This window comes from Hippoglossus stenolepis, chromosome 14 (genome assembly GCF_022539355.2).
Source record: "Hippoglossus stenolepis isolate QCI-W04-F060 chromosome 14, HSTE1.2, whole genome shotgun sequence".
Lineage (NCBI taxonomy): Eukaryota > Metazoa > Chordata > Actinopteri > Pleuronectiformes > Pleuronectidae > Hippoglossus > Hippoglossus stenolepis.
The window spans coordinates 13,832,235-13,845,422 of NC_061496.1; the positions used below are offsets into that span (position 1 = coordinate 13,832,235).

The 13,188-nt window shown below is 45.0% G+C and overlaps 1 protein-coding gene across 1 annotated transcript; it reads left to right on the forward strand.

Moving 5' to 3' along the window:
• The first annotated feature begins 10 nt into the window (after positions 1 to 10).
• On the forward strand, positions 11 to 13,188 carry enc3 (ectodermal-neural cortex 3). Its single transcript, XM_035176392.2, has 4 exons — positions 11 to 284; positions 2,019 to 3,047; positions 3,140 to 3,910; positions 11,807 to 13,188. Exons 2-3 carry the CDS (start codon positions 2,025 to 2,027, stop codon positions 3,881 to 3,883), a joined length of 1,767 nt encoding a protein of 588 aa, XP_035032283.1. The 5' UTR covers positions 11 to 284; positions 2,019 to 2,024; the 3' UTR covers positions 3,884 to 3,910; positions 11,807 to 13,188.

The window sequence follows — 13,188 nt, forward strand, 5'->3', positions numbered from 1 at the left end:
AGCTGCAGCTCAGTGTCTCAGCTCGGTGCTCGTCTGCAGCTGCGTGGCTTCGCGACGACAAACACACAACAACTTTCTTACACTCTTTTCCTGTCTTCTGCCGTTAAAGATAGAAGGAACCCATGGCTCCACCGTTTCCCGCCGCTTCAGGACGCGATGCGGACTTCAAACTCGGAGTGCGGATTTAGTCTAAACTGAGCCACAACTTCAAACAAGAACCGGAGGACGGCGGAACAAGTTGAGACCGAGATAAAGGAACCCGGATCGGCCCTGCTCCCGTCGAGGTAAGAGCTCCAGGACGCGATCCTCCCGAAGTGCCGCACACAGCGATACGTGCGTGTGCGATATTTGTACAACTTCCCGAAAAATGTCCGTACGAGGTCGTGCGGTCGGGTCGTGTGATGTCGGCTGGACTCGCTGTTCGCAGGCGGCTGCTGAGAACCCGGGAGGGAAGTTGAGCGCATGCTGAAGTGCTGACCGGAGTTTCACATTTACTGCACACAACGAATTGGATTTCACGCTGAGTCCCTCCACGGAAGTCCGCCGTCCCCCTTTCATTGGGGCTGAATAGCCGACTTAAATGTATCTGCTGGGAAACAATAGAAGCCTTTGGGCAGAAGATATTTATTTGGCCGTTTTCAAGTTTGGTGCAGTTGTGTGGAGTAGCCATGATCCCCACCGAAGAGCAGTGGTCATGATAACACGGTCTGTGTTACAGCAGTTTGTTATCACATGATTATATTCACCAGAGTCTGATCACTGAATGCAATATAGTTAATATTGTAAATAAGGGCTGGGCTTAAGCAGTATCAATAATTATCCTAATGTAATTTTCACCAATTTCAATGTAACAGTCAGTCTTATGCTTGATTAGAAATAATAATGTAACATTTGTTGTAATCATTATTGATTTTGACTGTTATTACATGATTATATTCACTAGAGTTTGACTACAGAAAGCCATATTGTTCATATTGTAAATTAGGGCTGTGCAATAACAATATCAATAATTATGTAATTTTCAAGTCCAATATATCTATAGATTGCGTTTGCATTGTTGAAGCCACAGTTAGGAGATTTGTAAAATGTGTTATTCTCTGCTCATAAAGAAGAGTTTAAACCACAACCTTCACTAAGTAGCCAAATAATAATGTAGCGTTCATTGTAATAATTATTGCTTTTGACTGATGTGTTTTTTTCTTTCTATCTTCATACAATTTTATGGCCCTTTTTGGGATCCAGCTTTATCATTTTTAGACCAGAATATCCTCCCAATTTGTGCGAAAGCTGCAGACCCGTCTAAACCCACTGCAGATTACAACAAGAAAGACTGTGTTTTTGATCTGTTGCACAGCGGTTACATAATTTTATCTTTAAGGAGCCGGTCAGAGGTGTCAGAGCTTATGTGGGCTTGAAAGCTTTTCCTTTGGTACCATCTTGAATGAGAGCCAGCGGCAGAGAAACAGAACAGGCTCACAGGAATGTACTGGCTCTCGCGGTGGTTGTAGGTGACTCACAGCCCTGAAAGGTTTACAGGGGTGGATATAAATGCGATATAGGGCAACACCCAGGTGTTGCTTCTTTACCTAACACTAATTACACAGAGCTGTGTGAAGAGTAAGTTGCTCCTTTTTTGCCACAGGTTTTGAGAGCCGAGTCTTGACGTTGATCTATGTCTCTGTGTAAATCGTTGCGGCACACAGTGTACACACACTGGTTTTCTGTGGGAGTGCTTCTTATCTGATCCGCTTTCATCTCTGAAGTCTGAAGTTCATTTCCGGTCTAATCCAGCGCAGGGAGACAAGTCCTGTACTTTTCAACAGCCCTTTCACCTGCTATTGACATAGTGTGTTTCGTTTAATCATAAAGTGGGAGGAGTGTTTATGGTAGCGTTCACATCAAAAGAAGCGTGTGTCCATAAAATCCCTTCCTCCTACGGCCATAAACCGTAGATATGAACACATGAGAAGCTCTCTTCCACTTGTGCCAATATTTTTATTCTCTATTTACTCCTCCAGGTCAAGATGTCTGTCAGTAACCACGAAAACAGAAAGTCTCGCTCTAGTTCCGGCTCCATGAATATCCAACTCTTCCACAAGACAACCCATGCGGACAGCCTGTTAACTCAACTCAACCTGCTGCGAAAACGAAAAGTCTTCACAGATGTTGTCCTGAAGGCCGGAAACCGATCCTTCCCCTGTCACCGGGCTGTCCTGGCCTCATGTAGCCGTTACTTTGAGGCCATGTTCAGCGGCGGGCTCAGGGAGAGTCGTGACGCTGAAGTCAACTTCCATGACTCTCTCCATCCAGAGGTGCTGGAGCTCTTGCTCGACTACGCCTACTCGGCCCGAATCATTATCAACGAGGAAAATGCAGAATCGCTACTAGAAGCCGGAGACATGCTTCAGTTCCATGACATTAGAGACGCAGCGGCAGACTTTCTAGAAAAGAACCTCGACCAGTCAAACTGTTTGGGGATGATGCTGCTGTCAGATGCACATCAGTGCCAGAGACTGTATGAGCTGTCATGGAGGATGTGCTTGGCAGACTTTGCGACCCTCTTCAAGACAGAGGACTTCCTCAGCCTGCCCAGAGACAAAGTCCAGGAGCTAATCCTCAGTGAGGAACTGGAGGTGGAGGATGAGTGCCTGGTGTATGAGGCTGTCATCGACTGGGTTAAGGCGGACATGGAGCGGAGGCACAGTGAGCTGCCCGAGCTGCTGCGCTGTGTCCGCTTGGCACTGCTCCCTGAAACGTATCTGCTGAAGAATGTCGCTTCAGAGGAGCTGGTCATGTGCCACAAAGTGGGTCGGGAGATTGTTGAAGATGCCGTACAGTGTAAGATGAGGATCCTCCAGAACGATGGCATTGTAACAGGGTTCTGTGCTCGGCCAAGAAAGGTCAGTCAGGCCCTGCTGCTACTGGGAGGTCAGACTTTCATGTGCGATAAAGTCTACATGATCGACAACAAGACCAAGGAGATCACACCCAAAACAGACATCCCCAGCCCTAGGAAAGAATGCAGTGCCTGTGCTATTGGTTGCAAGGTATGTTTGTGACATATTTCAGTATCTGCTTTGGCATTTAACATTATATAGTTTATAGTCGTCATAATGTAATATCTCTTTCTGTCTCTTAGGTTTATGTTACTGGAGGACGTGGCTCTGAAAACGGGGCTTCCAAAGATGTCTGGGTCTACGACACATTGCACGACGAGTGGTCCAAAGCGTCCCCCATGTTGGTAGCCAGATTTGGACATGGTTCTGCAGAGCTTGACCACATACTGTATGTTGTGGGAGGACACACGTCTCTTGCGGGATCCTTTCCTGCCTCTCCGTCTGTCTCACTCAAACAGGTGGAGCAATATGACCCTCAGACCAACAAATGGACTCTAGTGGCTCCGCTCAGAGAAGGTGTAAGCAATGCTGCCGTTGTTGGTGCCAAAAACAAACTCTTTGCCTTTGGGGGCACCAGTGTCAACAGAGACAAGTATCCTAAGGTTCAATGCTTTGACCCTTGTCAGAACCGTTGGTCTGTACCGGCCTCCTGTCCACAGCTGTGGCGATATACAGCTGCAGCTGTAGTTGGTAACCACATTGTAGTGATCGGTGGTGACACTGAATTCTCAGCCAGCTCCGCTTACAGATTCAATAGCGAGACGTATCAGTGGTCAAAGTTTGGCGATGTGACAACCAAACGGATCAGCTGCCACGCAGTGGCGTCAGGAAACAGACTATATGTGGTCGGGGGATACGGGGCTCAAAGATGTAAGACACTCGACTGTTACGATCCATCATCAGACTCTTGGGACAGTGTGACGAGTGTGCCCTACTCGCTCATTCCCACCGCCTTCGTCAGCACGTGGAAGTACCTCTCAGCATAGCAGCACACACTGTCTGAGGTTTCTACGGTGAGTAATTGTAGTTTCCTAGAACTGACACAAACAAACAAGATGTTAATTATATGTGCTATTCATAGTGTCCCTATTGTCACATAAGAAGCGGGAACTGATTTTATAGAAACAAGAATATCTACACTCAGTTTAAATCACACTGTGACTTCTTATACAGACCCACGAGAATGTCAGTTTGAACCGGACGACGCCAGTTTAAAAGCCCTCGCTGTTGTCAAGGTTGCCAGTGGTTACAGTTACACATTATCTAGCTGCTGTGACGGCTGGGTGTTGGATGAACATGGTGGAGTCCTGGGTTAGGGAGCAGCAGGAATGTCAGTGGTGCCGGTAATTAGAGAGCTACAACACTAGACCTGTGTCGGTGACAGGGCTGAGGTGGAGAGGTAGGAATCAGGTCTGTGCTTGTGGCCCCAAGAAGGAAAAGTGGACAGGGCCAGCGCTCTTCGTGTGAAATGACTGACTTATACGAGTCAGCCTGTGCCTGAAAAAATTGGCTTTCCTGTGGAATGCAATCAGAGGGGTCAGTGGTCCAAACCAAAGTTTTTAAAGCCCGATACTGAACCTCAAACTGCCCTTGATGTACCTTGATTAGTGTAGCAGTGTTAGTGTGTTAGAGAACCTCTGTATATAGAAGCAGGGTATGAATGTGTGACTGTGACTCAATGTGTAAAGGGCTTTTGAGTGGTCGTTAGGACTAGAAAAGTGCTGTAAATGCAGTCCATTCAGTGTGTTAATGCTGATATTGTCCCCACACACCCTTAAAAAAATACATACAAGTCCTTATTTTCCTTAATTAAAACAACACAACTTTGTTCATAAGGACATTCACTTAAATTATGTTGAGAAAGTGTTTTACCGGACAGAAAACCTACTTTAGCACTATATGGTGAGAGAAGAGGGGCTAATCTCTGCTGCTCAATGTAAAAAATTCAGATCAGTAATCTTCAGAAAAGGAGCAAGCGGGTTAAAAAAGGAAGGATCCATCCTAAGGGTATGAAAATATGATTGACTGAAATGTATCATACAATGTCAGTGAAGAATTGCTCCACTTTATCTGCCTGAAGGAACGACAGGTGGCAGTTTTCACAGCTTCATCTGAGCTAAGAGATGATACATTTTCCTAAGGTGTTCTCAGTGTTTTACGGGGGGGGGTGGAGGAGCACGCACAGGGAAACAAAAGGAGGAAATGCAGTGATATTTTAAAGGCTTGTGCGGTGGTGGTAGAGCGAGTTTTAAGTTCCATGATCCTATTATAGAACTGATGCAATGGAAAGCAGTTTATTGCTGCACCAGTCGGTGGATTTGCAATTTTAAAAAGCTCAGGCTCGGCGGCATCTTTTATTAATGGTTTTGAGGTTTTATCTTCACTAGAGTAATGAAAAACTAGAGACCATCTCTGCAGAAGGATCCTACCAGCCATTACGCCCGCTAACATGTTGATATTCAACCCGCGTGTTGTGTAGTTGTATTACGTGAGTACTATTTGGAGAGACGCTTGTTTAGGTAGTAAAAGAGGTTAGTCATATTTTGAGATTGTTGTGGGGATCGGCCTGTGGCATAATTGGCAAAGTACGGCTCTCTGGTGCTTTGTGACTTTTCGTAGCCAAACCACAACAGAGGTAGCTCTGCTTTTAGCTACAAGCTCCTCGTTTTGTTTTGGTTTGTGCAAGCCCCGTTCCTGTTCACAATCCCCCAACCCCGTGTGACGTTCACTCTCCTCAATGTTTGGGTGCCTTCGCGCAAATATACCAACTGCGTCTGTGTGTTGTGTGAAGAATGAAAAGTGTCGTCCAAATATTGCCCTTAATAGTGTGATTTACAGTACAAGATTTTAATTATTATATGAGAAGATAAAGAATCTTCTATCGTAATGATGTATATTGTCATATTACAGAGCCGCTGTCCCATAGATTGTAAATACAGAGGGAATTCAAGATCATTCCATTATAACTTCTGTGGTTTGCATCTTTTTCAATTCTCCCCTCAAGCGTGACTGTATCGGTCAGTTTCTGTGTCTAATTCTGTTTTCGCACATACACGGCAACCCAGCATTTATCTAGCCATTACTCGGAGGAGCCTTGTGTGAGAATGCAAATGTCTGAATCAGTTGGGCCGGACATCAAACGGACTTTACACTTTCAGCTCCATGTCCATGTAATGTCCGATTGAGCAGATGTGTGAATATCGGTCATTGTCCGGAGTCTTCGCTGCGAGCAAGTGGACGGGTTGATGGTCTATTCAGCCTCCTGCACATTCTCCTCAGGCACAACACTTCGCCTAAAATCAACAGTACAGGTGAAAAACACACCTAATACTGACAACCTCAATACATCCACTCTACTGCGAGGAAAACGTGAGGGTGAAACGAACAAGCTCCTTCATGTGCTGCCAGGAAGTTTGAAAATTAAAACCAAGAGGAAGCTAGTGAGAGGCAGGAGGCTTATGTGTGACTTGTGTCAACAGTAAACAGCTGGGTGTGATGGAGCTGGGGGCTTAGCATTATAAGGCTGCTGGTATGGACCACTGTCTCCATGGTACTCAAGGTTTTTCTGGTCCGATGGAGACAGACAGGCTGGCTATGAACCATCAAGGCACCGCATCCTTATGAACTCAGTTAGGCAGTTACCGTAGCTACTATCCCGCTGCCAAACGCCTTTTATGTTTAATTACAGCAGACGTTGGAAAAAAAGCTCAGCTTTCGAGCTTGTTAAGCAGGCGTCCTGCCCTGACGCTGGTCGACTCTCTCTCACCCGAGACGGGGAGGGGGCCCCGAGAGGAGTTGGCAGAAATTAAGTGAATAGCAAAGTGACACAGAGTAGGACGTGTTCACACATACACAGATAGAGTGTACACACGAGCAGAAGAGGTGCAGATGAAGGGAATAGGAGTAAGACCAGAGGAAGCAAAGCTATATTTTGCGCCGTTTGGCAGCCGAGACTAACGCCTGCCTAAAAATACTCTGCTCCAGAGGCTGTCAACTTTCAACTGGGATCAGAGAGGAAAATAAGTGTGTGCGCGTGCGCGGGTGTGTGTGGTCGCGTGCGCGTGCACATGTGTGTGATGTGTGTTTCCTTTCATGTTTATGAGGGGAGCTGAAACCACCAGTCAGCTGTTCAAGTATTCACTAGTAGTATTGTAGGTTTTTACTCAGTTGTGAAACCACTGATTGTCTACTTGTGCTTCTCTCCCTCTCTCTGTCTCACCCACACACAGTCACATTGCTGACATTGCCTGTCCTTTAAAAAGGCAGCCATCCTTACTCTAATTTGGGAGGAATGAAGGTGTGGCCTGCATTCCCATTAGTAAAGATTTGTTAATGTTGGGGTTGAGGTCGTTTCAGTCAGACACTTTGCGTGGCCTCTACGGGGATCACACCAGCCTCGCTGCTCTTTTTTTTTTGTCACCACCTCCCGAAGTTTGTAGCCTTGCAAGTTTCCACCAGATGTGTCTAACCCCAGAGTCCAGGGCCAAACCAGAACCCACTGTTGATGGAAAACTATTTGTAAATGTTAAAGCATTATGGCTCCTATTTGTTATGGTTTAGACTGGAGGAGAAAGAAGCTTTTTAAATGTTCTCAAGTAGACTAAAAGCATCAAGAACTAAACAGATTACATTTTTTTTTTTGCGTTTTGGAGTTGGTGCGTTGAACAGCATCAGGGTGTAATCTTGTCCGTCGTTGGTACCAGACTGCCGGCAGACGGGATGTAACCAGAGATCCCAGCACAAAGTTCAGCGCAGGCTCTCTCTACTTCAAACCCCTGACTTATAATGCTCCCTAGAAATGACTGTTATCGACACTTGAACCTTTGTTTCCCCCCCCCCACCTCCGCCTCTTTATGCAGCCCTCTCTCCTCATCAACCCTCTCCGCTCACAAAAATCACGGACATACACAGCGTCCTCCTTTTTAACAGCTTCAACTGCAGCACTTACGAGGTGGGCACGGCTCTGTGTGATAGGGTACACCTGGATAGGTCAGGGGGCCACGGAGGGAGCCAGCATCGGGCCCTCTATGTCCCCAGGCAGCTGCTGTAAAATGGAAAGGTCACAATGGGGATCAGGGAGGAGGAGCACAGAGGCCCCCAGTCGCTCAATACTAATGTTTTATTAATGCCTGGCCGTGAGGGCCACCAGGAACACAGGCTGAATGAGGCTTTTATTGTGGCATCTGTGTACAACAACGATCCCACCTCCGCCTCTCAGACACACACACACACACACAGACAGTTAAAGTTAGCACGTGCTCGTACCCCCCCCCCAATACACACACAAACACACACACTTCATCTCTGGTCCCTTGAGTAATCAATCTGCCACATTATGGCCTTCAGCACGGCTGCTTAAATTTGCATAAACCTAATGGAGTTTTTATTGGTCTTTTCTCCACTCGGCGAGTAACAAAAAGCCAAAAAGGGAAGAAGATGCTCAAAATGGCTGAATAATCACCCAGACTAATTTGATTACGCCCTTAAAAAGAGATGAGCTGTCATACAGTTACAGGGGCCTCTTCAGAAAGCCAGCTGGGCTGGGACAGAGTGTGTCTGCCTGGTAATTAATCTGAATTACGTAATATTTGCACCTCTGAAGTGGCACTGAAGTGGCGTGTATTCAGCCACAGAGACGCTCTTTGTTCCAGTCTTAAACTGGACTTCCTGCAAGGATTCATGAAGATGTGGCTCATTAGACTTTGCAGCTGTACCAAGACGCCTGTAGATCATCCTGGACTCCTTTGTTTGTCCCTCCAAACGACGCAGACTCATGTAAATGAAGTCACAGTGATTCATTCGTGGGTCAATACAGTGGAATTCTAGGTGGTCATTAGTAAACATGGCACAGGCCTGGTTGGACACAAGGGACGGATAGAAAGAGAGGACTTGGCTTTGGCCTGGTGTATTGTGGGTAATTGGGCCTCCAGAAGACACAGATGCAAGAAAACGAAACAAAAAACTGGGCATGAATGTCAGCATGCATGTGTCGTCTGACCCCCCCCACCCCCCCCAAGTGGTGTGTGCGTGTTCTTTCAACTATCCAGTGTGATGTTTTTGGTTGAGATTTAGTAATAATTCAAATAATTGAGATTTAGTGATTATTTTCTTTTGACAAACTCAATCTGCCGTTATTCCCATGTGGAGGAGAAGTGATGGAGCTGACAGAGCGAGGCAGGTTAAACCTCAGGGCGCCTCATGCAATCACTTCATATAGTCCCAGCCCATCTGTTTGGTTAGCTGAAGGACACACGGACTCCCTGCGTCCCTCACTGCAGCACACTGCGGTTGCTGCAGCGGACCAGACCGAAGACGCACACACAGGGCATGTGGTGACTTTTGTGGGTTACACTTATTAACCTCGCCACCTGTTGGCATCACACGCTGATTCACTCAAGACCTGTCGGCAGAAGTAAAGGTCGTATCTGGAAAGTCCTCTGACTTTTTAGGTGCAGTGAGACAGTGAAAACAAAGTTTGAGTTCAAGTCAGGATGACATTTTTTAAATAGAAGACGGTGTCACAGGTGAACATTGTGGTCAGTACAGCTCACTCTCTTATGTGATTGACCTTGACGTGACAGGTAATAATGAAGGGACTCTGGAGACAGTCTGGAGCTCATTTCCGTTTGCAGCAGAGGGAGCTGACGTGTGCTGTTGTTTGATGGATTTACTCGTGATGACAGACCAATAACCTCTGTGGAATACACTTTTGACATTACAACCTAGCCTTTTTCATTCCCCTCTGTACGGTCAATTATTTTAAAATAAAGGTCAGTAACGCAAAAGATCTTGGAACCTTTTTGATCTGCACTTTATTCATATTGGTTGACCTGAGTTCTGATCCTGCCGCTGACTTGACAACATGAATCCAGTACAAGGTGTGAAAGGTCACTGATGCTGAAGTAGGGAGATAGGTGACTAAAAATACAGCTGCTGCTCTTGTGAAACACTGATATTATGTTAGTAGTAGCAGACCAGAGCAGCAGATTGTTTAAGATTCAGAGGCGTGTTCTTCATCAGCTGCACTGAGAGATTAAACCTGCACAACTCAAGAAGTGCAGCACATGACACATACCCATTTACTCTGAGAGAGAGCGGCAATGGAAACTTCCATCAGGCCTGCAGTTGCATGTCATAGAAAAAAAGCATTGCAACAATTGCTTTGGTTGTAAAGGCTGAGCCCACTGATGCCTCTTTTACACCAAGTGTATGTGCAGGTTTTTCGAACATGCTTAAAATAGGTGATTGATTCCGCTGAGACCGACTGGGAATATTCCATGCCAGTGTTGCATCTTGCATGATGTTCCCAAGCTGTTAAAAGAATAGGTTTATGGCAAGAAAGTTGCGTGTTCACTTGTGTGTTATGTTTCCATCACTGCTGATTGGAGCTGGAGCCGATAGAAACCTGTGTCTACTGCAGAGGAATTTGACCTGGAGGGGAATGCAGATTGTATCCATTCCCATTGCAGACAAACCATTGTAGAAATCAAAATGTGCCAGAGTAACAAACATATTTCTTCAGTTTAACCAAAGTTAATCTACGACGGATTTTTTCAAGTTTTTCAACAGAATAACTAAACAAGATATAACATATTAATATATTTGCTTTAAAGGTGCTCGTGGGTTGATGTTGTAAATTGAGCCAGGCTGTTTCCCATTGTTTCCAGCCTTTGTGCTAAGCTTAGATAAACTAAGCTTAGCTGAACTAACCAGCTGTTGACTGGACTCTTGTATTTAACCAAGAAAACAACAAAACAATCAAATAAACACACTTCTCCCCAAATCTGTAACTGTTGCACAGCAAAACTTTCTTAATTAAAAAGCTTTCGATTGTCAAAGTGAGGTGTCAAACAAAAGTATTCTTTTGGTTTTGGCACTAAAACTGAGATCAGATGTTTTTTTGTCATTCAACACAGGAAAATCAACAGTCTTTTTACATTTTAGTTTTTTGCCTGACACATCTGTATATATCAGGTTAAATATACATACTGTAGATTGTATAGCATCAACCTGACAGCGTGACACTTCTCCCTCTCTATTGTTATTCTAATGGCTGTGTCCTACTGTTCTGCCCCCGGCAATGTATTCACAACAGTAACAGATGTGTACAGATCAGTGCAGGCTTCCGTAGTGTCTGTCGGCTTTGTTGGCCATGGAAATGAGAACTCATTAGGTTATCCAAACAAACCCCCAGCGAGGCCTGCCTGTAACTGTCAACTCCCATCTCTCCCAGAATAGAGAGCGCACACATTCTTCATCTCCTCTGACAGAGCGGAGATATCATCCCAAAAAAAAACTCATTACATGTAAACAGCATGTTCGGGGTTTCACTCCAACCCCCTCCCAAAAATATGCAGTGGAACATTCCTTCATAGCAGCAGGGGAGGAAAATTAGACGCTGAAGTGTCTGAGGTTGCAGAGATGAGAGATTCCAAAGAACTCATCCCAGTGTTTGTTGTAAATATGTTGCTTCAAACATGGAGGAATTTGAAAATTGGAGAAGCTCTCATACAGTATAAATTATATCCGGATAAAGCAAACGAGCAGATGGTTTTGGAACATGCATTTTATCAGCTTATCTTTACAGAGCCGGGTCCTCCCCTCTGCCACCCTCACATATTTATTACCTCGCGACATAAATGGCTTGAGCAGCTTAATCCCACATGCCAGGAGGACTTTGGTTAAATAACGCCCCGTCCCGAGGCATTATTAACGCTATGTGGGTAAGCCTGATAAAATGGCATTTTGATAAGCTGATGTGTAGCGCGGAGGACCTGAGTCTGTGCATTCCTCTGCGTGAGAATGTCCAGGCCTCCCCTCTGGGTCATGTGGTCGGCCCTCATACAGCAGCAGCTCCTCTCAAGTTCACAGGACCTAAACATTAATCTCCCTCTGTCTCTTTCCCTCAGATCGGCCGTGGTGTCTGGTATGTTGGCTGCAGAGAGCAGGAGGAGGAGGAAGGGTTTGTGTATTCCTGCCCTGGCTCCATCCAGGCTGATTCGCATTATCTTCATCTGCAGAGGAGTGAAAGCCCCGAGTCCTGGAAACAGCCCAGCGACTGGAAGTCTGCGGCCTCTTTTCCACCTGATCTGTTTACTCGTCGCTCTTGTGTAACTTTCCCATGTAGCCACGAGCTTGAGCTGGACTCGTCGCCATGTATAAGAAGCATAGACGTTCTCTTTCCACCGCTTGGCTCAAATAAGCTACTGTGACTGTTTCAGCCCGACACTGTTACAACCCACTCCATCATCGGAACCTGTATCATCTCGCCTGTAGATTTGCAGTTTAACAGACTCTGACGTGGCTTTGTTTTACAGTGAACTAAAACAGAAACTCAGCTGTCTTTTGTTGTGGTTCCTCTCTTCTCCTGACACTGGGCATTTCCTCAGGTGTAATTTATTTAGACTGCTGATGGACTGAGTTAGACCTTGAGCTCTGCCGGGCGTTTGGGGGATCTAGAGAAGACATTTGGTGAAGTGTATGATTTTTGTGCACAGAAACGATCTTCCGGTCTGTATTTTTAGACGTTGGACTCGGGCTTCCCTCAAATTTGGCGAGCTAAATTTGTATCTTCCTCCTCGACTCAAAATACAAGCTCGCAAGAGAGAATGTGGCCCATTACGGCCGTAGAAGACACTTTTCTGTTTCGAGATGTCAAGCTATGGTTTTTGTGATTCTTATTTGTTTTGTCTCAGGGTTATGTATAGTTTGCCTGTATTCGTTCAAGGAAGGGTAACCTTTTTGTTTCATGTCTTTTCTGTTCTGAATGTTTGTTTTGTGAATGTTCTAGTTTTGTTATAAACATTTTTACTGAACGCTCTCATTTTAAAAAAACATTCTGAGAACGCATGATGACGCTTGATAGCAGTGGTCATGTGTAAAACATAAATATTTGCCAAAACTCAAATAGCGTATTATTACTTTGGAAATGCTAAGTGTTTCCAGACTTGTTAACTTTGTAGTTCTAATATGAGTATCATTAATGGAAGTATTTTTGTGTGTATAGTTTGTATATTTGCCTTGTAATTAATTTGTAGAAACCTTTGATTTGCACAGTTTGTACAAAGAAATCTATAATTGGTCTTAATTTTTGTATCTTTGTCTTAACCCCGATTGGGTAGAGTGTGAATAATCAAAGCCTTTTTTGTAGCAGCAGTTATTTCTCTCTTAGCAAAACTCATTCGTGTGCATTTTTCCGATATATCACATATAACTGATATATGAAGCTCTTACTGAAACACCATCTGTTACTTCATGTTCTACCGTCAATAAAATGTCATCTTGTTGAAAA

Bases quoted from the DNA above. Each gene is read 5' to 3' on its own strand.
- enc3 (XM_035176392.2), top strand. From the start codon at position 2,025: ATGTCTGTCAGTAACCACGAAAACAGAAAGTCTCGCTCTAGTTCCGGC. The intron at 3,048-3,139 runs GTATGTTTGTGA...TCTGTCTCTTAG, and splicing joins CCTGTGCTATTGGTTGCAAG to GTTTATGTTACTGGAGGACG.